General features: G+C 36.5%; 2 protein-coding genes across 3 annotated transcripts in view; both read left to right on the forward strand.

Annotated features, from left to right (window-relative positions):
* The window catches only part of CENPI (centromere protein I), an 87,327-nt gene extending 69,729 nt beyond the window's left edge, over positions 1 to 17,598 (forward strand). For both annotated transcript variants that reach the window (XM_037131016.2, XM_037131015.2), the window contains 2 exons: positions 13,538 to 13,579; positions 14,494 to 17,598. In XM_037131016.2, the coding sequence (XP_036986911.2) occupies positions 13,538 to 13,579; positions 14,494 to 14,595 (144 nt within the window). In that variant the 3' untranslated portion in view covers positions 14,596 to 17,598. The remainder of the gene's footprint in view (positions 1 to 13,537; positions 13,580 to 14,493) is intronic.
* Positions 17,599 to 24,850: 7,252 nt separating this feature from the next.
* DRP2 (dystrophin related protein 2) overlaps positions 24,851 to 27,912 on the forward strand; it is an 86,752-nt gene continuing 83,690 nt past the window's right edge. Inside the window, exons 1-2 of the mRNA XM_053657529.1 lie at positions 24,851 to 24,930; positions 25,838 to 25,892. The gene's annotated coding sequence lies outside the window, so the exon portion shown is untranslated. The remainder of the gene's footprint in view (positions 24,931 to 25,837; positions 25,893 to 27,912) is intronic.

A 27,912-nucleotide genomic window follows, 5' to 3' on the forward strand; every position in this document is an offset into this window, starting at 1 on the left:
CTACTATTCTTGGCTGCCAGATTATATCAGTGTTTTGCAAACTGTTCTCATTATAGTAATAATGGCTGGACATTTTTCTGGACAGACCTTATATTCCCAAAAGTGGGATTGCTGGGTCAAGAGGTGGTAGTGTATTGCTTCTGCTTTTTCATGTCAGAGCTAAGAAATCACTTCTTAACCTTAGATCATGAAGATTTACTTCTATGTTTTGTGTAAGAGTTTTATAGTTTTAGCTCTTATATTTAGGTTTTTGATTCATTTTATATTAATTTTTGTATAGGATGTGATATAGATATTCAACTTTGTTTTCATTTGGCTGTTCAGTTGTCTCAATACCATTTCTTAAAAAGACTATTCTTTCTCCATTAAAATTTCTTGGCATGCTTCTCAAAACCAATTGACCATAGGTGTGTGGATTTATTTGAGACTCATTTATATAAGTATGGCCATCTTAACAATGTTATATCTTCTGTAAACATGATGTGCTTTCATTTATTTAGGTCCTCTTTAGTTCTCTTCAACAGTATTTTGTAGTTTTCAGTTTATGTTTTACACTTTTGTTGAATTTCTAACTATTTGTTGATCTTATTGTAAATGGAATTGCTTTATTAATTTCATTTCAGTTGCTTATTGCTGCTGTATAGAAATGAACTTGATTTGTGAATATTGATCATATATCATAAAACCTTGTTAAACTCATTTATTAGTTTTTATTGCTTTTCATTGGATTCCTCAGAGCTTTATGGCAGCAGATAATTTTATTTCCTCATTTCAAATCTGGGTGCCTTTTATCCTTTCTCTTGCCTAATTGCATTCCCAAGAGTGTCAGTCACAATGAATGTTGAAGAAAGTAGCAAGATTGGACAGGTTTACTTTTTTCTTGATCATGGGGAAAACAATTCAGTTTTTTACTGAAGTGTGATGTTTGGGGTTTCTGTGGATGCACTTCATGAGGTTGAGGAACTTCTTTTTTATTTTTTAGTTTGTTTAATGTTTTTTTTTATCATGAAAGGATTTTGGATTTTGTGAAAGGCTTTTTCTACTTCTTAATCTTAACCTTCATAATCAAACATAATTATGAGGGTTTTCCCTGTTAATCTGCTGATATGGTATATTATTACATTAGTTGATGTTCAAATATTTAACTAACTCTACATTCCTGGGATAAATCCCACTTGGTCATGGAGAACAATCCCTTTATATGTTGCCAGATTCTGTTTCCCAGTAGTTTGTGGAGGATAAGGGTTATTGATTTTTCCTTGTGATGTCTTTCTCTGAGATTGGTTTCATGTTAATTCCAGCCTCATAGAATAAGGTAGGAAGTGTTCTATTTACTACTCTTTGGAAAAGTGATTGGCATTGATTCTTTAAATGTTTGGTAAATTTTACCAGAAAAGCCTTCTGGTTCTGGGCTATTTTTAGTGGGAAGGTTCTAAATTACTGTTCAGTCTCTTTTCTTGTTAGAGGTCTGTTTTAGATACTGTTTTTTCTTGACTCAGTCTCAACATTTAGTTGTTTTTCTAGAATTTGCCCATTTCAGATAATTTATCTAATTTATTGGTATACTTTACAATGCTTTTTTTTTTTGTAAAGTTGTTTGAGGTTTTCCTTTTTTTATTTCTGATTTAAGTAATTTGGATTTCCTTTTCTGTTTCTTTCGCTCTCTCTCTTTTTTGCTTATTTAGTTTAGCTAAAAATTTGTCAGTAAAGTTGATCTTTCCAAAGAGTCAGCTTTTAGTTCGTTGCTTTTTCTCTATAAATTTTTAAAAATTTTTAAAATTGTGATTAAATATACATAAAATGTAAAATTTAACACATACCGTATTTTTTGGACTATAAGATGCACTTTTCTCTGCCCAAATTTGGGAGGAATAATGGTTGTTAATGTTGCTATTGAGTTCTGTTCACATTTACATTGGAGAAATATTATATCATTTATGTTATTAAATATTTTACTACATTTTTGGCTTCAAATTTTTTTTCCTGTTTTCCTCCTCTAAAACCTAGGTGCATCTTATGGTCTGAAAAATATGGTAGCCATTTTAAGTATTCAGTTCAATGATATTAAGTACGTTCACACTGTTGTACTACCATGCATAGAATTCTTTTAATTTTATAAAACTGCCTGTATCTATTAAGTAATATCTCCCTATTTGTTCCTTCACATAGCCCATTGCAACCTTCATTCTACTTTAGTCTTTATGAGTTTCACTACTTTAAGTACCTCATATCAGTGGAATCATACAGTATTTGTCCTTTTGCAAATAGATAAATTCATTTAGCATAATGTATTCAAGGTTCAGCCATGTCATAGCATGTGTCATAGTATCCTTCCTTTTTGAGGATTGTATGTATATACCACATTTTGTTTATCTGTTCATCCTTCGATGGGCACTTGTGTTGCTTCCAACTTTTGGCTATTGTAAATAGTGCTACTGTGAACATAGGTATAAAATTATCTTTCCAAGTCTTTGTTTTCAATTTTTTTGTGTATATATGCAGAAGTAGAGTTGCTGGATCATATGGTAACTGTTGGGTTGGCCAAAAAGTTTGTGTGTTTCTTCTTCTTTTTTATTTTTATTTTTTTTATTTTTAATTTTTTTATTGATTATGCTGTTACAGTTGTTCTATTCCCCCTTTATTCCCCTCCACCCTACCCCCCCATCCCCACCATCACCCCCCCCTTTAGTTTATGACCATGTGTCTCAAGTCCTTTAGATTCTATATTTCCCATGCTATTCTTGCCCCCCATCTATTTTCTATCTACTGTCTATGCTACTTGTTTTCTGTACCTTCTCCCCCCTTCTCCTCCTCCCACTCCCCTGTTGCTAACCCTCCTTGAGATCTTCATTTCTATGTTTCCACTCCTGATCTAGCTGTCCTTTTAGTTTGCTTTCGTTTTAGGTGTGGTTGTTAATAACTGTGAGTTTGTTGTCCTTTCACTGTTCATGTTTCTTTAACTTCTTTTTCTTAGATAAGTCCCTTTAACATTTCATATAATAAGGGCTTGGTGATTATGAACTCCTTGAATTTGATCTTATCTGAGAAGCACCTTATCTGTCCTTCCATTTTAAATGAAAGTTTCGCTGGATAGAGCAATCTTGGTTGTAGGTCTTTAGATTTCATGACTTGGAATACCTCTTTCCAGCCCCTTCTTGCCTGTAAGGTCTCTTTTGAGAAATCCGCTGACAGTCTGATGGGGACTCCTTTGTAGGTGACTGTCCCCTCAGCTCTTGCTGCTTCTAGGATTCTCTCCTTCATTTTAATCTTGGCTAATGTAATTACGATGTGCCTTGGTGTGTTCCTTCTTGGGTCCAACTTCTTTGGGACTGTCTGAGCTTCCTGGATTTCCTGGAAGTCTATTTCCTTTGCCAGATTGGGGAAATTCTCCTTTTATTATTTGTTCAAATAAGTTTTCCACTGGTGGCTGTGCCTTTCCCCCTTCTGGTACCCCTATAATTCGGATGTTGGAGCGTTTCAAGATGTCCTGGAGGTTCCTAAGACTCTCCTCATTTCTTTGAATTCTTGCTTCTTGACTCTTTTCTGTTTGGCCATTATTTGCTTTCTTCTGGTCCACTCCATTGATTTGAGTCCCAGTTTCCTTTTCATTGCTATTGGTGTCCTGTGCAATTCCATTCATTTCAATTAGTTTCGCCTTCATATATTTGTCTAATTTGTCGGTATAATCAACCAGTTCTGTGAGGATCCTGATCACCAATGTTTTAAACTGTGCGTCTGTGAGTTTTGCTATTTCTTCATCGCTTAGATCTATTGGCTCTGGGGCTCTGAGATCCTCCTGCGCCATTCTTGGTCTGTTCTGGCCCTTTAAGTGTGAGAAGCGGCGCCTTGGATTCCCAGGTCGCTGGGTTGTGACGCTGTATGTGGGGGCGTGGCCAGAGCGGGGAAATGGCGACCCCCTCTGCCGCTTCTCACAGCTGGGTGCAGAGGAGCAGTGCCTTAGGTGGTTCACCTGGGCCGGGCCACTCAGAGTCGCTGGGTTATGACACTGTATGTGGAGGTGGGGTCAGAGCAGGGAAATGGTGGCGCCCTCCACTGCCGCTTGCCGTGGGGACCTGCCGGCCCGGTCCAACCGCCCACTCCCTCGCCTGTCCACCCTCGCACAAATGCGCGACCTCAGTCAACACGCAGCCCCGGGCCGGCTGTCTCCCCCCGGTCGCTCGCCTGGTTGCTCGCTGGGTCGCTCACTAGGTCTGACCCTGCGCCTGGATTCCGCCGGCCTGAGTGTGTCTGGCCAAGTCCTCCTGTGCAACCCTGCTCCGCCAGCCGCTGGTTTCGCCCCTTACCAGTCAGGCTGAAGAATTTGTTGTTAATGGACTTCCGAAAAGTTCAATTTTCCGTGTTCTGGCTGTGTTTTCTGTTGCTAATATTTAGTTTTCTCTAATCTTGGTTGTGTGAGAAGGCATGGCACATCCACCTATGCCTCCATCTTGGCGGAAGTCTCCTGTGTGTTTTTTCCATAAAATAAAAGACACATTTGTCATTTTCACTAATCATTTTACTTTTTTGGATATTTTGAGTATGTTGCCTATTTCCCACATGGTAGAATGTTGATTGTTCTCAATTAATGTCTCTATTTGATTGCTATCAACTTCAACCGATCTACCCAACTGTAGAGTATCATCAAGCAAAAAATCTCCAGCACAGAACTTCTTAAACCACTTTTGACACATTCAAACAGGCACAGCACCTTCTCTATACACTGCACAAATCTTGTTTGGTGTTTCAGTTGCACTTTTATGTTTCTTGTAATAATAAAGCATAATACGACAAATATGTTGCATATTTTCTTCAATCTTCAATATTAAAATGGCTACACAAATATTTATACATTTTGATTAAGTTTTTTAAATGTACACTGCTGTGATAGCTGTCATAATACAATGTAACAAAATTGTTTTGAATGAAGTTAAAGACAACTAAGTGCTACTAGAGCCATCCTGCAGGGAAAAAACCAACAATTTTTAAAAAAAATATATTTTATTGATTATGCTATTACAGTTGTCCCATTTTTTCTCTCCTTTATTCCCCTCTGCTCTGTACCCCTCTCCCACCAGCATCTCCTCCCTTAGTTCATGTCCATAGGTCATACATATAAGTTCTTTGGCTTCTTCACTGCTTATACTGTTCTTAACCTCCCCCTGTCTATTTTGTACCTACCAGTTATTCTTCCTATTCCCTCTACCTTTTGCTGCTTTGAAGATTCTCTCCTTATCTTTAATATTGGGTAATATAATTATGATGTGCCTTGGTATGTGCTTCCTTGTGTCTAACTTCTTTGGGACTCCTTGAGCTTCCTAGACTTCCTAGAAGTCTTATTTCCTTTGCCAGATTAGGGACGTTCTCCTTCATTATATTTTAAAATAAGTTTTCAATTTCTTGTTCTTACTCTTCTCCTTCTGGTACCCCTATGATTCAGATGCTGAAATGCTTAAAGTTGTCCCAAAGGTTCCTTAGCCTCTCCTCACTTTTTAAATTCTTTTTTCTTCATTCCGTTCTGGTTGGATGTTTCTTTCTTCTTTCTGGTCCAAATCGTTGATTTGAATCCCGGTTTCCTTACTTAACCCTCACTGTTAGTTCCCTATATATTTCCCTTTACATAGCCTTCACTTTTTCCTCTATTTTGGGACCATACTCAACCATTTCTGTGAGCATCTGGATTACCAGTGATTTGAACTGTTCATCTGATAGGTTGACTGCCTCTTCGTTGTTTACTTTTCTTTTTTGGGATATGATCTGTTCTTTCATTTGGGTCTCTCTTTTTTTTTTGTCTCATTGAGCCTGTTACATTGTAAGGGACAGAGCCTTAGGTATTTGCCAGGATGTGGTGAGCCACGTCACTTTATTGTGGCACTATATGTGGACAGGGAGCCAGAGAGGGAACAAGGCCACTTGCTTAGTTCTTGATAGGGGGCCTTTCTGGTGCTGATTCCTGGGTACATTGGTTTGTGTACATTCTGGGACCCTGTGGGTCTCTCCAATGAACTCTCCTGTGAGGCTGGAAGTTTTTCCTGCTTCCACAACCCCCACATATTTTTATAGCCAGAGGTTTTTGAGGTGTTTTTTTTCCTGGGCTGGAACCCTGGGTTGTGTGGTCTGTCTGCCTCCCTAGTTATCTGCACATTAATGTGGGACTACCTGCTCCACCAGGTGCCACTTTACCATGAGTCCTCTATGCCCCTGCTGCCTGTTTCTAATCCTCCTTACCAATCTGAAAGGATGTTCTTTAACTCCTTGGTTGTCCTACATCCATACAGTTCGATCTTTTGCCTGTTCTGGATATTTTTTGTTTTGAAATTTGTTGTTCTTTTGGTTGTGTGAGGAGACAAAGTGTATCTCCCAACAAATTCTTTGTCTAACCCAATATTTTTACTTTTTGGAGGAAATAACATATATTGTTTTCCATAGGCATTTCCATATGAATTTACATTTATACTTGCAGTGTACAGGGATTCTAGTTTCTCCAAGTTCTCATCAGTACTTATTTAATTTTTTGTTTTTTGTTTGTTTTTTTTTTTTAGATGATAGCTATCCTAATGGGTATGAGTTGGTATCTCATTGTGGCTTTAATTCTCATTTCCCTAGTAATCATTATTGTAGAGAATCTTTTCATGTGCTCATTGTCCATCTGTATGTCTTTGGAGAAATGTCTATTCCAGTCCATTGCCCATTTTCAAAATCAGGTTATTTAAGTTTTTTTGTAGTTGAGTTGTAAGAATTCTTTATATAAAAAGTCTGGATATTAGTCCTTCATTAGATACATGATATACAAATATTTCCCCCATTCTGCAGGTTACCTTTTCATTCTGTTGATTATTTCCTTTGATACATAGAACTTTTAAGTTTGAGATAGTCCTATTGCCTAAGTCTTGTCTATTTTTGCTTTTCTTGCTTGCGCTATTAGTGTTATATCCAAGAAATAGCTGCCATAAAATCCAATGTCATTAAACTTCTCATATGTTTTCTTCTAGGAATTTCATATTTTCAGTCTTACATCACGTCTTTATCCATTTTGAGTTAATTTTGTATATGGTGTAAAGTAAGGGTCCAACTTCATTCTTTTGTATGCTGATATCCAGTTTTCCCAGTGCCATTTGTTAAAGACGGTTTTTCCCCATTGAATGATCTTGAAACCTTTCTCATTGATCATTTGGCCATATATATGAGGATTTATTTCTGAGCTCTCTATTCATTTTCACTGGTCTATATACCTGTCTTCATGCTAGTACCACACTGTTTTAATTACTGTAACTTTTTTTTTAAGTTTGAAATCAGGAAGTATGAGGCTTTGTTTTTATATTTTTTTCTTTTAAATTACTTATTTATTTATTTCTAGAGAGGGAAGGGAGGGAGAAAGAGAGGAAGACAAACATCAGTGTGTGATTGCCTCTCAAGTGCTCCTTACTGGGGTCCTGGACCACAAACCAGGCATGTGCCCTGATGGGAATTGAATCAGCGACCCTTTTCTCAATCCACTGAGCCATACCAGCCAGGGCTGTTTTTATATTCTTGATTTCATTTATTTTTGCTGTAACCTATTATTTACTTCTTTCTTGGTTTGAGTTTAGTTTGGTCTCCTGCTTCTAGTTTCTTAAGGCAGTAGGTTAGACTATTAAACTGAGATCTTCCTTTATTTTTTATGTAGGCATTTGCCTACATTTCCTATTATTACAAAGGAGTAAGTCATGGCTTACATACACCAAACACTTGCTTTTCTTAGTGGAATTTTAGTAGATTTTCTTGAATGAATATTTTTATATTAGCTATATTCCCTTAGGACAATTTCCAGAGACTTTAAATGCTGGGGTTTTTTTTAATAGTTTTTTTTCAGCTTTGCTTTTTTTCTGGGAAGTAGGTCCACAGAATTTCTTATGATCTCTTCCTGGAAGTAGATCTCCATGTGGAAACTTTTTATGATAAAACAACCACTCTCAGTTTCTTCTTTTTTAAATATATTTTATTGAGTATGCCATTACAGTCGTCCCATTTCCCCCTTCATTCCCTCTACACTGCACACCCACCACCTTCCCCCCTTTAATTCACGTTCATGTGTCACAAGTTCTTTAGCTTTTACTTTTCTCATATTATTCTTTGCCCTCCCCCTGCATATTTTCTACCTGTCATCTATGTTATTTATTCTCTGTACCTTCTCTCCCCTTCTCCTTCTCCCACTCCCCCGTTAACCCTCCTTGTGGTCTCCATTTCTATAGTTCTGCTCCTGATCTAGCTGTCCTCTTAGTTTGCTTTTGTTTTAGGTGTGGTTCTTAATAACTGTGAGTTTGCTGTCCTTTCACTGTTCATCTTTTCTATCTTCTTTTTCTTAGATAAGTCCCTTTAACATTTCATATAATAAGGGCTTGGTGATGATGAACTCCTTGAACTTGACCTTATCTGAGAAGCACTTTATCTGTCCTTCCATTCTAAATGAAAGCTTCACTGAATAGAGCAAACTTGGATGTAGGTCTTTGGATTTCATGAATTGGAATACTTCTTTCCAGCTCCTTCTTGCCTGTAAGGTGTCTTTAGAGAAATCAGCTGACAGTCTGATGGGCACTCCTTGGTAGGTGACTGTCCCCTTATCTCTTGCTGCTTCTAGGATTCCCTCCTTCATTTTAATCTTGGCTAATGTAATAATGATGTGCCTTGGTGTGTTCCTTCTTGGGTCCAACTTCTTTGGGACTCTGAGCTTCCTGGACTTTCTGGAAATCTATTACCTTTGCCAGATTGGGGAAGTTCTCCTTTATTATTTGTTCAAATAAGTTTTCCACTTGTGGCTGTTTCCTCTTCCCCTTCCGGTACCTCTATAATTCAGAACATTTAAAGATGTCCTGGATGTTCCTCAGCCTCTCCTCATATTTTTGAATTTTTGTTTCTTCATTCTTTTCTGTTTGCTCATTTCTTTCTTCCTTCTGGTCCACTCCATTGGTTTTAGTCCCAGATTTGTTTTCATCACTATTGGTTCCCTGTGCAATATGCCTCATTTCACTTAGTGTAGCCTTCATATGTTCCTCTAATTTGTGTCTAAAACCAACCATTTCAGTGAGCATCCTAATCACCAGTGTTTTGAACTGTGCATCTGATAGGTTGGCTATCTCTTTGTTGCTTAGTAGTATTGGCTCTGGGGTTCTGAGCTCTTCTTCTGCTTGAGCCATGGTATTTTGGTCTGTTCACACCTGTTCTGTATGAGGGGTGAAAGTTTAGGTGTTCACCAGAGCAGGTCACCCTACTCACTGGGTTGTGACTGGGGGGCGTCAGAGAAGGAGCTATGGCATTTGTTTTGCTCTCTCTTGGATTTTGGGCCCTTCTGGTGCTGGTTCCTGGGTGGGTGGGCTTGTGTTCATTCTAGGACCCTGTGGGTCTCCCCAGCGAACTCTTCTGTGAGACTAGGAGCCTTTCCTGGCACCTCAACCTCCGAAAGTTTTGTCAATCAGTGCTTTTAGGCTTTATTTCCCATCGCTGGGGCCCTAGGTTGCACGGTCTGTCTCACTGACTGTTTTTAAACCTGTCTGGTTTCTCTGCACACGAATGTGTGTCTGCAGTCAGCCAGCCACCTTGTAAGCCTTACTGGGTTTTTGTCCCACGCCCACCCAGGTTGCCAATCACCCCTCCTGCCAGGACTCCTCTCTGCTGGCCGCCCACTCCACCCCTCTCACCAGTCTGGATGAATGGTTCGTTGTTGTTGGACTTGGGTACAGTTCACTTTTCTGTCTGTTTGGTTGTGTTTTGTTTCTAAATCTTTGTTGTCTTTAAATTTGGTTGTGCGAGGAGGTACAGTGTTTCTACGTACGTCTCCATCTTGGCCAGAAGTCCACCCTCAGTTTCTTGAATATCCTTCTAGGAACATATTTTATATTATGTAAATGATCTTTTTCAGCACCATTCACTATACATACTTTTCTTTCTCTTGATATTTTGACTCAGTATCTTGACTTTTGCTTCATATCTGTACACAAAGGGCTGCCTCATTCTTTTTGATGTGTCTGTAGTATTTCATTATGTGGATCTAACATAAGCAGATATTTTATAAGTTGAGCATTTAAGCTGTTTGTAATCTTGTTATTAAATTATTCCGTAATGAATGTTCTTGAACTATATGTATCATTTCAAATATATACGCAGGTGTGTCTGTTGGTTAAAATTGCTGCAAGTGGAATTGCTTTCAAAAGGGTATAAATTTTTTAATTTTATTGGGTATTATCAAATTGCTTTCAGGAGATGTTATACCAATTTACATTACTGCTAACAAAGAATGGTTGTCAGTTTCTCCATACCCTGTCAAATCAGTTGCATCCAATTTGGAAAAGTATGTGATGAATCATAGAGTAGAAGTGATTTTTATACATCAGTTCTTTTTTCTCTCCTCAACTATGTGTGTGTCTTAGTTATAAAACTCATTCTTTATAGTAATAAATATTATCAGGTTGGGCATAGGTAAGCAAACTTGTTTTGAGTGATCAGGAGTTAATGTATTCTTTAAATCAGAAAATTTCTTTAAAAAATAAGGAAAGTTAGTTCTGGAAGGATAAATTGTAGTGGCACAGAGCACATTTGGCAGAAGGTGAAATTTCCATTTTTGTAAATGATGATATTTCTTTATGGTTCTGAAAATACTAGGCTAAAATGCCAGTCAAAATAGTTGCTTTTGAGTGCAGATTATCACGAACAAACATCTCACTATCTAAGTATCTTACATTTGAGATGGTAAAAATAATTTTTGATACTATGTTAATACAATTTAATTCTGACAGTTTTATAGAATTATCACATTGTAAAAGAATCGTCCCATTATAAATATTTCAAATTAGCCATATTTTAGAGATAATTCAGTAGATCTAATATGACCAATCAGTTCTCAGTAGTAAAGAGCTCGGCTCACTTTTTGAGTTGGAATATTTTGAATATTTGTAGAGCCTACATTTCAGGAAATTCTGAAGCTCTAAGCTTTTTTTTTTAATCATAAATTACCTTTGAATTAATAGCTACTTGTTTGTTTATTCAGTCAACAAATACTTATTTAGTGTCCACTATGCTTCTGGCACTGAGAATACAGTACTTAAGAAGATAGATACCATCTCTACCCAAATGGAGTTTATATGCTAATGGGAACAAACAATAAGCAAGAAATGAAATAAGTGGACATAATTATTTTAAATTTTGAGAAAGGCTATGAAGGCCATAAACAGGGTGGGGTGAAAGAAAATGACTTGAGGGTTGTAAGGGGTGGGTGTTCAAGAAGGAGATGACATTTGATCTGAGATTTCCTCTAAAAAATGAGAATAAGGCAGCCTAGGAACAGATGTGAAAACAGCATTCCAGGCAATGGGAATGATAAAATAGTTAAAGGAGTTGAAGGAAAAAAAAGGTGGCCAGTTTAACTTAAAGCTTAAGGAACAAGAATGAGAATGGAATGAAATAAGGTTGGAGAGATACAGATCTATTAGGACTGCCATGAGAAACAATCAATGGAGGGGGGGAATAGAGCAAATGTAATGGCATAATCAATAAAAAAAGTTAAAAAAATAAATGAAAAACAAAAAAAACAAAAAAAAGATTTTCAACACTGGTTGTAGAATGGTCTGAACTGATTTTCAATACAGATCACTTTGGCTTTTTCATGGAGAATAGAGTTATTTTTTAAAAGGAGGTCACAGTCATAGTGGAGGCACCAACTGGGAGAGAATGTTGGTGTAGTCTAGACAAGAGATACTAATAGTGATTTGTATGTAAGTGGTGGTAGTGGCAATGGAGAAAATTAGACTGACTTGAGATATATTGCAGAGGTACAACAGACAATACTTGATGATAGTTGGATTAGAAATGGCAATGGCAAAAAGAAAAGGACTTTTGGTGTTTTTTTTTTTAAATTAAGCATCTGGGTTGATGGTGGTTCCATTTTTAAATAAGAGGAATACTGATGAAAGAACAGGAGATGTTATTTGGTTTTGGCAGAAGGCAAATTGAGAATCAAGTTTTGTTTTGATTTTAAATTTGAGATGTCTGCAAGACATCCAGGAAGAAATGTAAGTACTGTAGGTTGTTTGAAATAGGGACTTGGAGCACAGGAGAGAAGTTGGAACTAGAGAAATAAATATGGAATTCATCAGCATGGACTATGTCATCAGTTAAAAAAGCAATTTTTTTCCTTTTATAACTTCTTGGGGATCAGATTCCTTCTTCTGATTGATGTCAGCCAGACAGCAATCAAGATACAGTTTTCATTTGCTGTTTTGGAGTGTGTGCAGGCAGATTGCCATAATCAGACCTTGCAGAATGGATTCAGCAGCTTTAGGGAAAAAACTGGAGACTATTGGAGCACAGTTTTCAGTTTCAAAAACCATATGACTTGGAGGAAGAGGGGAGGGAGCAGGAAAACATGTTTTGGACTTTTCTTGAAACAGGAGCCAAAAGTATGTTAGCTTTATGTAACCGGCACCCTGGCACCAGTAGCTTTTAGTTCTTTTGAGAAATGTTGCCTCATTACCGCTCTGGCACAGCGGGTGCTATTGTGTGAACAAATATAGATATCTACAACTTTTGCATATGAAAGGGATTAAGAAGAGTTAGACTCTGAATGTAAAGTTTTAGAAACACTTTCACCACTTAATTTTGTATATATTTAACATTTCATGTTAATAAAAATGATATATGATCAAAATCTACCTATATCTAATACTCTTTAAATCAATATAAAATAAAAAATTCTAAGTATTCAGAAGGCATTATGTTATATATGCTTTAATAGGCAAAGTTTCCTCTTAGTAATGTATAAAATATATTGTTTGTTAGAATTGATAACTTTTCAGTGAAATATAGTAAGTAGGTGATAGTTAAGACCAGGGACACAATGGTCTGAATTTTCATAAAGAATTACAGAGTTTTATAGAATCTACTGTGTATATAGATGCTCTTACCACACTTCCTCCTCATCCTTCAAGATTCAGTTCAGGTATCTGCCTGGGCTGGTGTAGCTATGGATCGAGTGCCAGCCTGTAAACCAAAGGTTTGCCAATTCTATTCCCAGTCAGGGCACATGCTTGGGTTGTAGGCCAGGTCCCCATTAGGGGGTGTGCAAGAGACAACCACACATTGGTGTTTCTCTTCCTCTTTTTCTCCCTCCCTTTCCCTTTGTCTAAAAATAAAAAAATAAAATCTTTTTTAAAGAAGATTCAATTCAGGTATCTCATTGCTCAGAAAAATCCTTCTCTCTGATACGTTCTATCTCCACCCCAGTGGCTGAACACAGAATTTTTTTTTTAATGAGGCCCTAGGTTAGCAAAATAGTATTCAACTTTATCTATCCACTGTGGTTTTATTTTCCTTCTGTTCGTGCTTCTAGGAAAAAATATGAAAGGTTATAATAAGTATTCAAAAGGAATCTAAGAATGATGGTAGAAACAGAATATAGCAAATGAATCAGTGAAGAGCCATCTTAATTTCCTGGCAATATTTTTGCTAACTATGTATTTCCATCCTCATATAGCCTGACATCTTTATTTTATTTTTATTTTTATTTTTTAAGGAATGGCCAGAAGAAAGGACAGTAAACCTGAGCTTCATTCGGGTAAATGAATTTATTTTATCATGTTTAGGGATTTCATACAGCTTTATTTCATCTAAAGATTTCATACTTTAACTGTTCCCCAAATCTTAAGTCTGCTGCCTCCACCAAGTCAAAGTGAAATGTTTATCTTCTGAATTCATTCCCATGAGTTCTATGTGAATTTACTGGCACATACCTTTGCAGGGGTGTCCAACCTTTTGGCATCTCTGGGCCACACTGGAAAAGAGTTGTCTTGGGCCACACTTTAAATATACAAGCACTAACAAAATCTGGGGAGCAAAAAAAAAAGGTTTTAAGTAAATTTACAATTTTGCGTTGGGCTGCATTTATAGCCATCCTGGGCCACAGGTTGGATATTCCTTCCTATAGTCTTCTCTAAAAATATAACTATTGGTAATTAGACTCTTCTTGTTCTGACCGTGTGTCTCATTTTAGAGTATAGTTGATGTGTTCAAAGTATAATTATAATAAGGCTGATTTAACAAACCCAAACACAGTCGTCTCATTATTATAGAAACTCTGATCTGTATATATTTAATATAGTCAGTAATATAATATAACTACTCTTGTGTTATCCATTTTAGATGCTAAATTCCTAGCATCTAAATGGGTGCTAAATTCCTAGCATCATTCCCTAGGTGGAAATGATGATCCATTTCCATTTCCTTACTCAGTTGAACAGCTAAATTTTTTCTGAACTTAATGAAAGAAATGTGTAGCCCTTAAACTTTGGGTACTTTCTGATTTGACTATTACTTAGTGACTAAGTTCCAGTTATGAATATGTGTCCTCTGAGCTAACCCTTGGTATGTGCATCTGGGTATTGGGACCTGTTTCTAGATTAAAAAAAGAGAAGGTAGAGGATAAGCGTAATAAATATTCAATATGTAATTTCCTCCTTTTTGTGCCTACAGGGAAAGAAATGGAATGGGTATTTGGACTATTTATTTTCAGAGGGCTTACAAAGCTTGAAACATTTCATACAAAGCAGTATTTGTCATTCTTCTGTCCCCTGATCAGACAGCAAAAAACCCTATGATCAACATGAAATGAATGCTGAGAGAAACAAACCAAGCATACTGGACTAAATTCCTTCATTGTTGCCAAAGAGGCCAAGTGGCTCACCTTGAGTTTCCATATTTTTTTCAGCAACAGACTGCCATCCTCAGGGAGTGATTGGACTGGCTTTCAATCATGGCCCAGGAGAGCTTTGAAGCAGCTTTGTCAAGATCTAGATTCTTTAATGCACTAGTGAAAAATGATTTAATCGTCAGGCTCTGCTTTTTACCAAATTATATATAAAGATATATCCATTATGTGGTGGGACTTTTCACATTCTTGTGGTATATAAGCTCCCTTGATGGATGATGGCAGGCAGTAAACAGTGGCATTTAAGCCACAGACATAATTATGCAAAATACTCTGCTGCCTCTATGAATATTGCCATTTTTCTGACTGAACAATAGCACCAGCACCAAGTTAACAAATAGTTGGGTGATTCCTTGGCCTTCACTGGTAGCAATTTGGTGAGAGAAGGAAGGAAAGAGAATTATGGGATAATCAAGACATTCCTATTTATTACTGCTTTGATTTCATGGAACTGCTCTATTTTTTGTGTGTATATGTATTTACTCCATTTTGAGTATTTAAGCACTAACTGCAACTTTATTTTCAGGGGTGATTCTGAAGCTTTTTAAAAGTTTTATAATAGCTGGAATATCTTGTTGAAAATGCTTCAGTGCTACTGAATAACTCCCCTTCTTTTAATAAAATTTATACCATTTGAGAAAAATCAACCTGTTTTTTTTCCCACTTTAGGGCACATCTTTGTATTTCTTTGTTTTTCCTTTAAAGGAAAACAAAACCCTAAAATATATTATTGGATAATATTCAGGATCTAATCCCATGTATTCATTCATTTTTGAATTCAATACATATTTGTTATCCTTGCTATGTACCAGGTACTCTTCTGTTTGCTGGTTATGCAGCTGTGGCCAATATAAAGTACCAGTTTTTGTGGAATTTACTATAGCCCATTGGAAGAGACATACAAAAATGTAAATAAATATAAAAGTGAGGCACTGTAAAGAAAAAGCAAGGAATAGAGACAGACTGTTGAGAGGGTTGCTATTTTAGATAAGGTGGTCAGAGAAGGCCTGTTTGAGAATGTGACTTATGCAGAGGCCCTAATGAAATATGTGTATGATAAAAAAAAATGTACTTGAAAAGTAACTAAATAAAATTTAATATTAAAAAAAAAGAAAGAAATATGTGTATGAGCCAAGTGAATATTTGGGGAAATAGCATTCTGGGTAGAGGTAAGGGCAAGTGAAATGGTGTAAAAATATTAACATACTTGGGCCTGTTTGAAGAATAGCAGAGAGGCCAGTAAGGTTAAAACATAGTGATTAAAGAAGACAAATGGTAAGAAATGAAATGAGAAAGCCAGAGAGTAGTTCATGAAGGTCCTTTTAGCCCAGAATGGATAGGTAATGGAAAGCCATTAGAAGAATTGAGAACAGAGGAGTGGCATAAATTGACTTACCTATATGGAACTGTAGTGTGAAGATTATACTGACAAGGATTTAGGGTAAAAGCAGAGAGACTAGGTAGGTTATTTTACTATTCCAGGCAAGGGTCTTAGGTTAGTGTAGTTGATGAGGAAATGCTGGTTAGATATTGGTTTCTGCCTCTACTTGAAAGAGAAAGTAGAATCTGCTGATAACTTGGGTATCAGGAGAGGGAAAGAGAAGGGTAAAGGATGACTCCTAGGTTTTGACTGAGCAACTGGGTGAGTTCTGGGATACAGAGATGAGGCATACTGGAAGAACAGATGTGGAGGAGTGTGGAAACAGAAGTTCTTTTGTGGCTATGTTAGGTGGGAGGTTCTGAGTAGTCAGTTGAATATCCAAGTCTAGCTTTTTAGGTGCAAGCTGGGAGTGGCAAAATTAATTTGAGACTTACTAGTTAATCACCATGACATTAGATGAGATCAGTTAGTACAGCTGGAATACAGAGGGTGACAAAGGTCTGATCCCTGGGGGTGTGCCAATGTTAAAAAGTAGAGAAGGGGAGGAGCCAGCAAAATATTGAGAAGGACCCTCCAGTGAACTAGAAGAAAAGTAAGGAACTGGTGTGCTGGAAGCCAAGTGAAGAAAAGGTTTCAAAGGAGTATTTAATGATGTGGAATATTGCTTGTATACCCAGGAAAAAGAAGCGTTAGCTGCTTCAAAGTAAAGGTGATAGCTTCCCCAATAGGTAATCTCATAGAGTTCTATTTTTTTATGTTTGTACTTCAAATAACTTTCCATATTGTTTTCAGAATATAATATTTTGATCTTTAGATCAAAATTATGTAGAACTTGCAGTTATGAGAAGGGATTCGATTTAACCACTAGTAATCTACAGATTATGATGGCAATTTTTCTAAACTTATGTTTCAAAACAAAATTTCCCTTCAGTTTGTTATTTGTTCAATAATTATTCCCTGGGCACTTTTTTGTGCCCCAATTTTTGTTCTTGATCAATGTTTTAATTCATTTAAGATTAGATATATGGCTATATAAGCCATACCTAGTTATTTGAAAACTCTTTTTTGAAGATCCTGCATGGAAAAGTAAAACAAGATTAATGTAAGAATAGCTGTTTTCCTTTGGTAGAAAAGATGTTAGAAAAAAATAGAAAAATTTATTTATTATCCCAAGAATGTTTTCTTTACCTAGTATTTGTGTAAAATTGTTGAAGTCATGAATATTGACTTAATGTTCAATGCTAAAGTTTTTCCTATATTTATAACATTTATTTTCCTTTTTAACATCACTTCTTTTTCCTCTTTGTCTTTGGAGTGATCTGGAAAGGCAAGTAGATAAGTCTGGTCCTCACATAACTTTTATTAACATTGTATAAATTCTCTTTACATTTTATATCATAAAGTGGTTTACTGGAAGGAAAAAAATATTCTCTAAAATATGTCATGTGAAAAATTCTATTTCTAATAAATATGGATGCTGTGGATTAAATGTCTCCCTCCAAATTCATATGTTGAAGCCCTCACCTTCAATGAGATGATATGCAGAGAAAAGGACTTTGGGAGGTAATTAGATTGTGAAGGTGGAGCTCTCATGAATGGGATTAGTGACTATAAGAAAGATGCAATCTTTCTACCATGTGAGGACATAGCAAGAAGGCAGCCACCTACAAGCTAAGAAGAGGGATTTCAGTAGAATCTGACATGCTGGCATACTGATCTTAGACTTCCATCCTCCAGAATTGTGAGAAATACATTTTTTAAGCCACCTAGTCTGTGGCATTTTTGTTATAGCAGCCCTATCTAAGACAGTTGGCAACAGTATATATTGTTGACATGAATCATCAATGCTTTATTTTTAAACTACTCAGAAAAGGATATTTTCCCAAGGAGCAAAATAGTACATGTGAATTAAGGTCGGCTTTTGAATATGTCATAGGAAAACAAATTTTTTCAGCTTACCAGGAAGATACTAGTTTATCTAACTAAATTTGCTATACAGAGCTAAAGGCTCAATTTCAAGGAGTCCTTCTGTTGCTTCCAGTAATAGGTTTGTCATTAATGAATTGTATGACTGTGGAAGTCACATAAGTACTTAGCTTTTTTATTCTTTCTTTGGTAAAATTTATATTTTAATATCTATTTTCAAAGGTTTGGCATATAAAATGATAGGAAATCTATAAAATTTCATTGAGACACCAAAAAGGGGAAAAAAGATATAAAAGTTTTTCCAACTTTTAAAGTATATACAATCAAAGTACAACTTCAAGAAATGTAATTGAAGATTATCCAGAAAGTCACTGAGGTAATATGCATTTTTTATACTTTACTCTCTGGGTGAACAGGATGCCTGAGCCTTTCTGGAGAGGATGCTGAAAGTAAGAGTGAATAAATAAGTATTTAATAATTTGACATCCTGGCAACTTATCAGTATCCCAGTCTTGGTTACAATAGTACAGTTAATATCATGTGTGTTCATGTGTTATTTAATACTCAATTTTTATATGTTATGCTTTCCCCTTGTATCTATTGGTTGGCAACTTCTAGGTACCTGAGGTAATGAGGGAGAATAAAGTATATATATATATATATATATATATATATATATATATATATATACACTTTATATATGTATATATATATATATACTTTATATATGTATATATATGTGTATATATATATTAAATTTATTTATTTATCTTTAGAGGGGAAGGGAAGGAGAAAGGGTGAGAAACATCAATGTATGGTTGCTCTTTGCGCATCCTCTGCTGGGAACTGGCCTGCAGGGAACCGGCCTGCAACCCAGGCATCTGCCCTGACTGGGAATCGAACCGCGATTGTCTGGTTCGCAGACCCGAGCTCAATCCACTGAGCTATACCAGCCAGGGCCTAAAGTATATATATTTTTTTAATTAGACATTAATTTCAACTTTTAAAAATTAGAACCAAATTATTTTTCTATTACAATCAGCTTTGTGGACCAATTTAAATGCACAAACTTGATCACCAGTTTGTGAATAGTCATTTGAAAATTTTAATGTGACGGCTTTCTGAATGGCAATTTGCAGACCCCAGTGGAACTTCTCCCTAGAGAAGTATCTGTCTACTTGGTCAAAATTAGGAAAGATAATCATTCAAAATCTGGAGAATGCTAAAGGGATTTGCAGTCACAATCTGTAGAACCAGTAATGGTAGTAGGAGTATGTAACTTCTGAACTAGTGGTTACACCCATCTCTGCACACAACTGTGTGTTGCAAAAAAGGTATTCCAGTAGTCTTAGTAGCCAAGTGACAGCTCCCGTCTCTCCCAGATACTGTTCCATAATAACAGAGTTTCTGCCAAAGAGGGGTCAGAGAACACCTAGAAGACTGGTAACACCCTAGCTCTACCTAAGGAGCCTAACTTTATTTGGATCATGGAACAATTTATGTCTCCCAGGAATTGTCCAAAAGAAAAATCAGCTAACAATTAGTAGAGGCCAAAAGCATGGTATGATACCAGTAAAGCCAAACCAGCCAGAGAGCCTAGCAGGGAAATCAGAGAAAGAGATAGCAAAGGAAACCTGGTGATGTGGAAGAATGTGCATATACCTAAGGCCACACTCTCAGAGGAGCAACTGGAGAGGAAACTTGCTATTAATCCTTGACTAAATGTAGGACAAACTTGTAAAGTTCCTGAACTATGAAAGCAGTGTCTAAGCAACACATAACAAACAGCAATAAATGAAAATCTTATTGATTCAATGGCTTAATCACAATGCTGATCAATCAGTGGCTGATGGCTAAACTACTAACTAAGGGATGACCCTTAGGAAGCGAGGTTTAAAGATAAAAACAAGAAAAAAATTTAATAGGAAAATTGGAGGTTGCACACCTGTTGGGGGAATAGATTTCACAGATTTAGACCAGCCAAGTTACTAAAAAACAGCAACAAACCTCACAGCAGGGACAATCAGTATCCAAACCTGCTACAATATATTACCTAAACTGTCCAGATAAGTAAAAAGTTATGAGACATGCAAAGAAAGAAAAAAAAAAGACAGTAGAAATTGCCTTTGATGAGGATCAGATGTTGAAATTGAACTTGATAGACAAGGACTTTAAAGCAGCTATTATGAATATGTTCAAAGAACTTAAAGAAGCAATGTTTAAATTAAATGAGTGTATGATAGCATTGATTTATCAAAAAGAAAATATCAGTAAAGGCTAGAGTGCCTAAACCCCAGATGGAAATTCTGGACTTGAAAAGAGTCAAGAAAAAAATGCACAGGGCCTTAGAGAAATGTGAATACACCATTAAGTACACAAAGAGTCATAATGGGTCTAACAGGAGGAGACAAAGGGACAGAAAAAACTATGAAAAAATAATGTCTGATAATGCCCAAAATTTGATGAAAAACAACCTACTTAAAGAAGCTCAAGAAAATACTGGCAAGTCAAATCCTACAACATATAAAAAGGATTATACTTCATGATGCATTGAGGTTTATCCGAGCAATGCAAGATTGGTTTAATATCAATGTAGTATATCAAAACATTTGAGGAAAGTAAAAGTACATCTAATAAATGCAAAGCTGTTTCATATCATAGATGAGAAGATTTCCCAAATTGATCTATAGTTTCAATGCATCCCTATATATTCCTAGCTGGCATTTTGCAGAAATACTCAAGCTGATCATAAAATTAAAATAGAAATGCAAGGTGCCATAAATAACCAAAACAATCCTGGAGAAACAAAATTAGAGACCTCACAATTCCCAATTTCAAAGTTTAATAAAAAGCTAGAGTGCCAGCCAAGATGGAGCCATAGGTAGAAACCCTTTGCTTCTTCGCACAACCAAAAGGAGGATAACCAAACTAAATAAACAACAAGTGCCAGAAAATCAAACTGCATGGAATTCTGACAACCAAAGAATTAAAGAAACAGTCAACCAGACTTGTAAGACAGGCAGATGGAGACAACCTGTGGCAAGGTGGCGGACCACACAGGCAGGGCTGCCTGAATGGAAAACTGAGACTCCAACTTGACAGTGGACTACAGTGGGGGTTGCCACGGTGGGAGAAACCCTAGTCTCATGTGAGAGTTTTTTGGAAAGTGGGGCTAGAGCCCAGCAAGTGAGCTGCATTGTTCCCTCTCTGAGCCCTCCCCCACAACACAGCAAATGAGTGCCACAACACAGCAAAGAGGGTTGCCCTGCCCTGGTGAATACCTAAGGCCTTTCCCCCTTACAACTTAGCAGGTGCACCAAGGCAAATAAATATGGCCCATATGAAAGAACGGATCAAAACTCCAGAAAAAGAACTAAGCAATGAGGAGAGAGCCAACCTATCTGATGGAGAGTTCAAAGCCCTGGTAATCAAAATGCTCACAGAACTGATTGAGCTTGGTTGCAAAATTAAAAAACAAATGCAGGCTACACAAAATGAAATAAAGCAAAATATTCAGGGAACCGACAGTGACAGGAAGGAAACCAGGACTCAAATCAACGATTTGGAACAAAAAGAAGAAATAAACATCCAACTGGAACAGAAAGAAACAAGAATTCAAAAAAATGAAGAGAGGCTTAGGAACCTCTGGGACAACTTTAATCGTTCCATTATATGAATTATAGGGGTTCCAGAAGGAGAAGAACAAGAGCAAGACATTGAAAACTTACTTGAACAAATAATGAAGGAAAACTTCCCCAACCTGACAAAGGAAATAGACTTTCAGGAAGTCTGTGAAGCCCAGAGAATCCCAAAAATGTTGGACCCAAAGAGGAACACACCAAGGTATATCATTATTAAGTTACTCAAGATTAAAGATAAAGAGAGAATCTTAAAAGCAAGAGGAAAGGGGAGAGTTACCTACAAAGGGTGCCCATAAGACTATCAGCTGACTTCTCAAAAGAAACCTTGCAGGCATGAATGGGCTAGAAAGAAGTATTCAAAGTCATGAAAGGCAAGGACCTACATCCAAGATTGCTCTATCCAGCAAAGCTATTATTTAGAATGGAAGGGCAGATAAAGTGCTTCCCAGATAAAGTCAAGTTAAAGGAGTTCATCATCACCTAGTCCTTATTATATGAAATGTTAATGGGACTTAATTAAGAAATTGAAGAAGATCAAAATCTATGAACAATAAAGTGACAAGAAACTCACAAATATCAACAACTGAACCTTAAAATAAAGGAAAGCAATGAAAACAAAAACTAAGCAAATGACTAGAACAGGAATAGAATCAGAAATGGACATCACATGGAGGGTTTTCCATGGGGAGGGGAAGGGGGAAATAGGGAGGAAAAGGTACAGGGAATAAGAAGCATAATTGGTAGGCATAAAATAGATGGGAAGAGTTCAAGAGTGGTATAGGAAACAAAAGAACGTATGTACAACCCATTGACATGAACTAAATGGAGTGAATGCTGGAGGGTTTGAGGTGCAGAGCAGAGGGGGCATAAAGGGGAAAAATTGGGAAAACGGTAATAGCATAATCAGTAAAGTATACTTTTAAAAAGCTACAATAATGAGACCATGTTGTACTAGCATAAGGATACATATAGACCAATGGCATAGAATTGAGAGTCTAGAAATAAGCCCACTCATCTAGGGTCAACTTGATTTTCAACAAGGATGCCAAGATCATTTCAATGGGTAAAGAACAGTATTATTAGAAAGTGGCGCCGAGACAACTGAATATCACATGCGAAAGAATCGGGTTGGACCCCTGTGTCAATCATATGTAGAAATTAAATGAATTACAAACTTAAATGTAATACCTAAAACTTTAAAACTCCTAGACAAATTATAGGAGAAAGTCTTCACAACCTTAAGTTAGTGATTTTGTAGTATGTAAAAAGCGAAAACAATAAATAAAAAAACTTAAATTTAACATCATCAAAATTTAAAACTGCTTTAAATGAGACCACTAAGAAAGTGGACAGAAAATACACAGAATGGGAGGAAATATTTGTATTTAGTATTTCTGATAAGCAGCTTGTACCCAGAATATATTAAAAAATCCTTAAAACTCAATAATAAAGTCTACCTAATTAAAACTGGCAGGATCCAAATACATATTTCCCCTAGATATTTCTTCCCAGAAAAGTATGTGAATGGATAATAACAACATGCAACAGTAATTAATGTCATTAATTATTAGATATATTCAATTCAAAACAACAATGAGCCCTGGCTAATGTGGCTCAGTGGATTGAGTGCCAGCCTGTGAACCAAAGGGTCGCCAATTCGATTCCTAGTCAGGACAATTGCCTTGGTTGTGGGCCAGGTCCCCAATAGGGAGCATGCAAGAGGCAATCACACATTGATGTTTCTGTCCCTCTCTTTCTCCCTCCCTTTCCCTCTTTCTAAAAATAAATACATAAAAATCTTTATAAAAAATTAAATATATTTCTCTTGGGAAAAAACAATGAGATACTACTTCACACACATTAGAATGGCTATAATAAGAGAGACAAGTGAGGATGTGGAGAATTGAAACATGCATTGCTGACTGGACTTTAAATATTGTAGCCACTTTGGAATACAGTTTGGCAGTTCCTCAAAAATCTAAACAGAGAAATACCATGTGGCTGACCAGTTTTACTCCTGAGTATACCTAAGAGAAATGAAAGCCTGTCCTCATAAAAACTTGCACAGCAATGTTCATAGCATTTTTATAATAGCCAAAAGTGGAGTCAACCCAAATGTCAGTGGATGAATAAATAAATAAAATATGCTGTATTCATATAATGTAACACTGTTTGCCACCCCCCAAGAAAAACAATGAAGTGATTTTATATATATAAATGTGAACAAACCTCAAAAGCATAATGCAGAGTGAAATAATCCAGTCACAAAAGAGCACATATTGTTCCATTTATGAAAATACACAAAACAGGCAAATCTATTAAGACAAAGTAGTTAAGTGATTGTCTAGGGCTCATGGGAATAGAGTGACAGATTGTGGGTAGTACTATATGCTGAAAGTTTCTGTCCCCCACCAAATTCATATGTTGAAATTAATCTCCAGTGATGATATTTGAAGGTAGGACATGTGGAAGGTGATTAGGTCATGAGGTTGGAGCAGTCTTTATGAATGGGATGAGTGCCTTTATAAAAGAGGCCCCAGCAAGCTCCCTTACCCCTTTCAATAAGTTAGGTTATAGCAAGAAGATGGCTGTCTATGGACCATGAAGCATCCCTCACCAGACACTGAATCTGCTGGCACCTTGATCTTGGACTTCCCAGCCTTCAAAACAGAAATTTGTGTTATTTATGTTACCCAGTCTATGGTATTCTGTTAAAGTAGCCCCAATGGACTAAGGTAGTGTCTGGCAATGGATATGAGGTTTCTATTTAAGGTGACAAATGTGTTATTAATGATATAATAAAAACCACTAAGTTTTATTTGATTTTAAATGGATGAATTTTATGTTACTGAATTATATCACTGAAGTTAAAACTTGTATGAACTGTGGAAAAATGATGAGATGAGTAATATTACAGATCTTGTGTTTGCATAATGACTATCTTTTGTGTAATGACATTATTTTATTTTTTTTTAAGATTTCATTTATTTACTTTTAAGAGAAAGGGGAAGGGAGGGAGAAAGAGAAACATCAATGTGCGAGAGATACATTGATCACCAGCTGGTGCTCAATCTACTGAACCATACCAGCCAGGGCAGTGACATAATTTTAGAAAAAGTATAGTCATAAAATCATTGTTTGCTTCTCTTCTATCTCATACTTTGTCCTGTTACAGTCTAGGAAATTGTGAATATGCAAGGAGCATTATACGGTGTGATTGTGCAGCTGTCAAATACTTTCAAGAGTTCTTAAAGGTAAATATCAGATTTACATATTTTTTAGATAGTTTAGAGTCAGTAAGGAAAATAGATACAGTGTAATGAGTTTCTAAAATAGAGATAAATAGCCCTGGCAGGTGTAGCTTAGTGGATTGAGTACAGCCTATAAAACCAAAGGGACACTCCTAGTTGGGAAGTTCGATTCCCAGTTGGGGCACATGCCTGGGTTGTGGGTCAGGTCCCCAGTAGGGTGGCACATTAGAGGCAACCACACACTGATGTTTGCCTCTCTTTCTCCCTTCCTTACCCTCTCTATAAAACTAATTAAGTTGTTTTAAAAAATATAAATAAAGGAAAGTAGGTATTCAAATTGGTGGGGGAAAATCACTGTAATATTATTTCTTTAAAAAAAGTATTTGGGGTGATTTTAGAAGTATTTGCATATTTTCTACCCAAAAATGTATAATATAGCTATAATGGCAATATCCAAGCACATAAAACATAATTAGTTTTCTAACAAAAAAATTGATGCAGCTCAGTGGATTGAGCACAGACTGTGAACCAAGGAGTTGCCGGTTTGATTCCCGGTCAGGGCACATGCCTATGTTGTGGGCCAGGTGCCCAGTGGGGGCCACATGGGAGGCAACCACACATTGATGTTTCTTCCTGTCCCTTACTCCTCTTCCTCTCTCTCTGAAAATAAATAAATAAAACCATTAAAAATTTTTTAGTTAATTTCCTCTATTCTAAATTGAGAATAGAGCCAAGCTGAACATTTTAAATAGAATTTGGAAGTGAACTTTTTACAATAACTGTAAAAAATGTATTTATTTAATTTCAGGTGAGAATGGTAAAGTTTAGACTTATTTCAATAACTTAATCCAGTTTTTATGATGATCTATTTAAAAATATTAGTCATGTTTACAATTCCATGTTGCTGCAGAATCTAGGATAACCTAACATCTTCCTCTGCTGTACATTGACCCCACTACAAACAAGTAAGTATCTGGCCTTTTCTTAGAACCTTTAGAAGTCCAGAGAAAACCAGAGTAAGGAAAATGAGTAAGGTGTTTACCTGAATGGGGAGCTGGAGTATAATTCTGCTTTTCTGCCCTTCCTGACTTCAAAGAGCCATTTCCTTTGTGCTGGAAAATGAATTGAGCTGAAGGAAATTTTTGGACTATGAATTAAATTCCAGGCTTTGGACAGTAATTGAGTCTTGCTGGGATCTACACTTCTTGAAAAACCCTCTCTCTGTATAAGAGTAGACATATCAACTAATAGCTAATTATATTAGCTCCTTTTGGCCTACATCTTACATTTTTCCTTAACATTAATGAACATTAAATTTTTTTCTTAGCATTTTTTCTTTTTCTGTAACCAGTAGATTTAACTTTGATTTCTTAAATGTTTCATATTTTATATTTCTGTATTATTAGTTTCTTTAAACACTTTATACAGCTAGTTTTGATAAGACAACTGTTTTACATTTCATTACTTTTTCTTTTTAATTTAATTTATTTAATTTATTAATTTAATTTTATTATTAATCTATTACAATTGTCCCAATTCTCTCCCATTGATCTCTTCTGCCCTGCCCACCCACCCTCCACAGTCAATCCCCACCCTGTTGTCCATGTCCATGGGTCATTTATACTTGTTCATATTTTTATTTTTTTATTTTAGTTATTTATTTTTAGACAGAGGGGAAGGGAAGGAGAATGAGAAAGAGAGAAACATCAATGTGTGGTTGCCTCTCACATGGCCCCCACTGGGGACCTGGCCCACAACCCAGGCATGTGCCCTGACTGGGAATTGAACCGGCAACTCTGTTTCACAGCCCGCACTATGCTTGTTCTTTAACTAGGCCCTTCCCCTTCTTTCTTCCCTTATCCCCTTCCACCCTCCCCTCTAGTCCCTGTCAGTTTGTTCCTTGTTTCCATGCCTCTGGTTCTATTTTGCTTGTTTGTCTTTTTCATTCATTATGTAACTGTTATATGTGAGATCATATGGTGTTTGTTTTTGCTGCAAGACTTATTTCACTTAGCATAATGCTCTCCAGTTCTATCCATGCTATCATGAAAGGAAGGAGTTCCTTCTGCTGAGTAGTATTCCATTGTGTAAATGTACCACATTCCTTTGATGCAGTCATTTACTGATGGGCACTTAGGCTGTTTCCAGCACTTGGCTGCTCTAAATAACGCTGCTATGAACATTGAGGTGCATAGATTCTTTTAAATTGGTGTTTTAGGATTCTTAGACTATAATCCTAGCACTGGGGATGCTGAATCGAAAGGCAGTTCCATCTTTAGACTTTTCAGGAAATTTCATACAGTTTTCCACAGTGGCTACACCAGTCTGCATTCCTACCAACAGTGTACTAGTGTTCCCTTTTCTCCATGGTGTTGCCAGCCCTTACTGTTTGTTGACTTGTGCATCATGGCCATTCTGACTGGTATGAGGTACTATGTCATTGTGGTTTTAATTTGCATCTCTGTGATAGCTAGTGATGTTGAATATCCTGTCTATGTCTATGGGCCCTCTGTCTGTCATCCTTGGAGAATTGTCTGCTCAGGTCCTTTGCCCATTTTTTTCATTGGATTGTTTGTCTACCTGGTATGGAGTCACGTGAGTTCTTTATATATTTGGGAAATTAAACCCTTGTCTAAGGTATAATTGGCAAATATGTTTCTCTATAACATTGGTTATATTTTCATTTTGCTGATGTTTTCTTTAGCAGTGCAGACACTTTTTAATTGGATGTAGTCCCATTTCTTTATTCTTTTCTGTATTTACCTTGCCTTCAAGGATGTATCAGTGAAAATATTTTGCATGGGATATTTGAGATTTTCCTCCCTGGAGGAAAAGTTTTCCTCCAGGACTTTTATGGTGTCACTGCTTATATTTTATCTATTTTAAGATTATTCTGGTATATGGTGTAAGTTGGTGGTATAGTTTCATTGTTTTATTGTACTAACAATTCCAGATCTCCTAGCCCCATTTGTTGAAGAGGCTATT

Source organism: Artibeus jamaicensis, unplaced genomic scaffold, assembly GCF_021234435.1.
Source record: "Artibeus jamaicensis isolate MK-2021 breed Jamaican fruit bat unplaced genomic scaffold, CSHL_Jam_final scaffold_461, whole genome shotgun sequence".
NCBI lineage: Eukaryota > Metazoa > Chordata > Mammalia > Chiroptera > Phyllostomidae > Artibeus > Artibeus jamaicensis.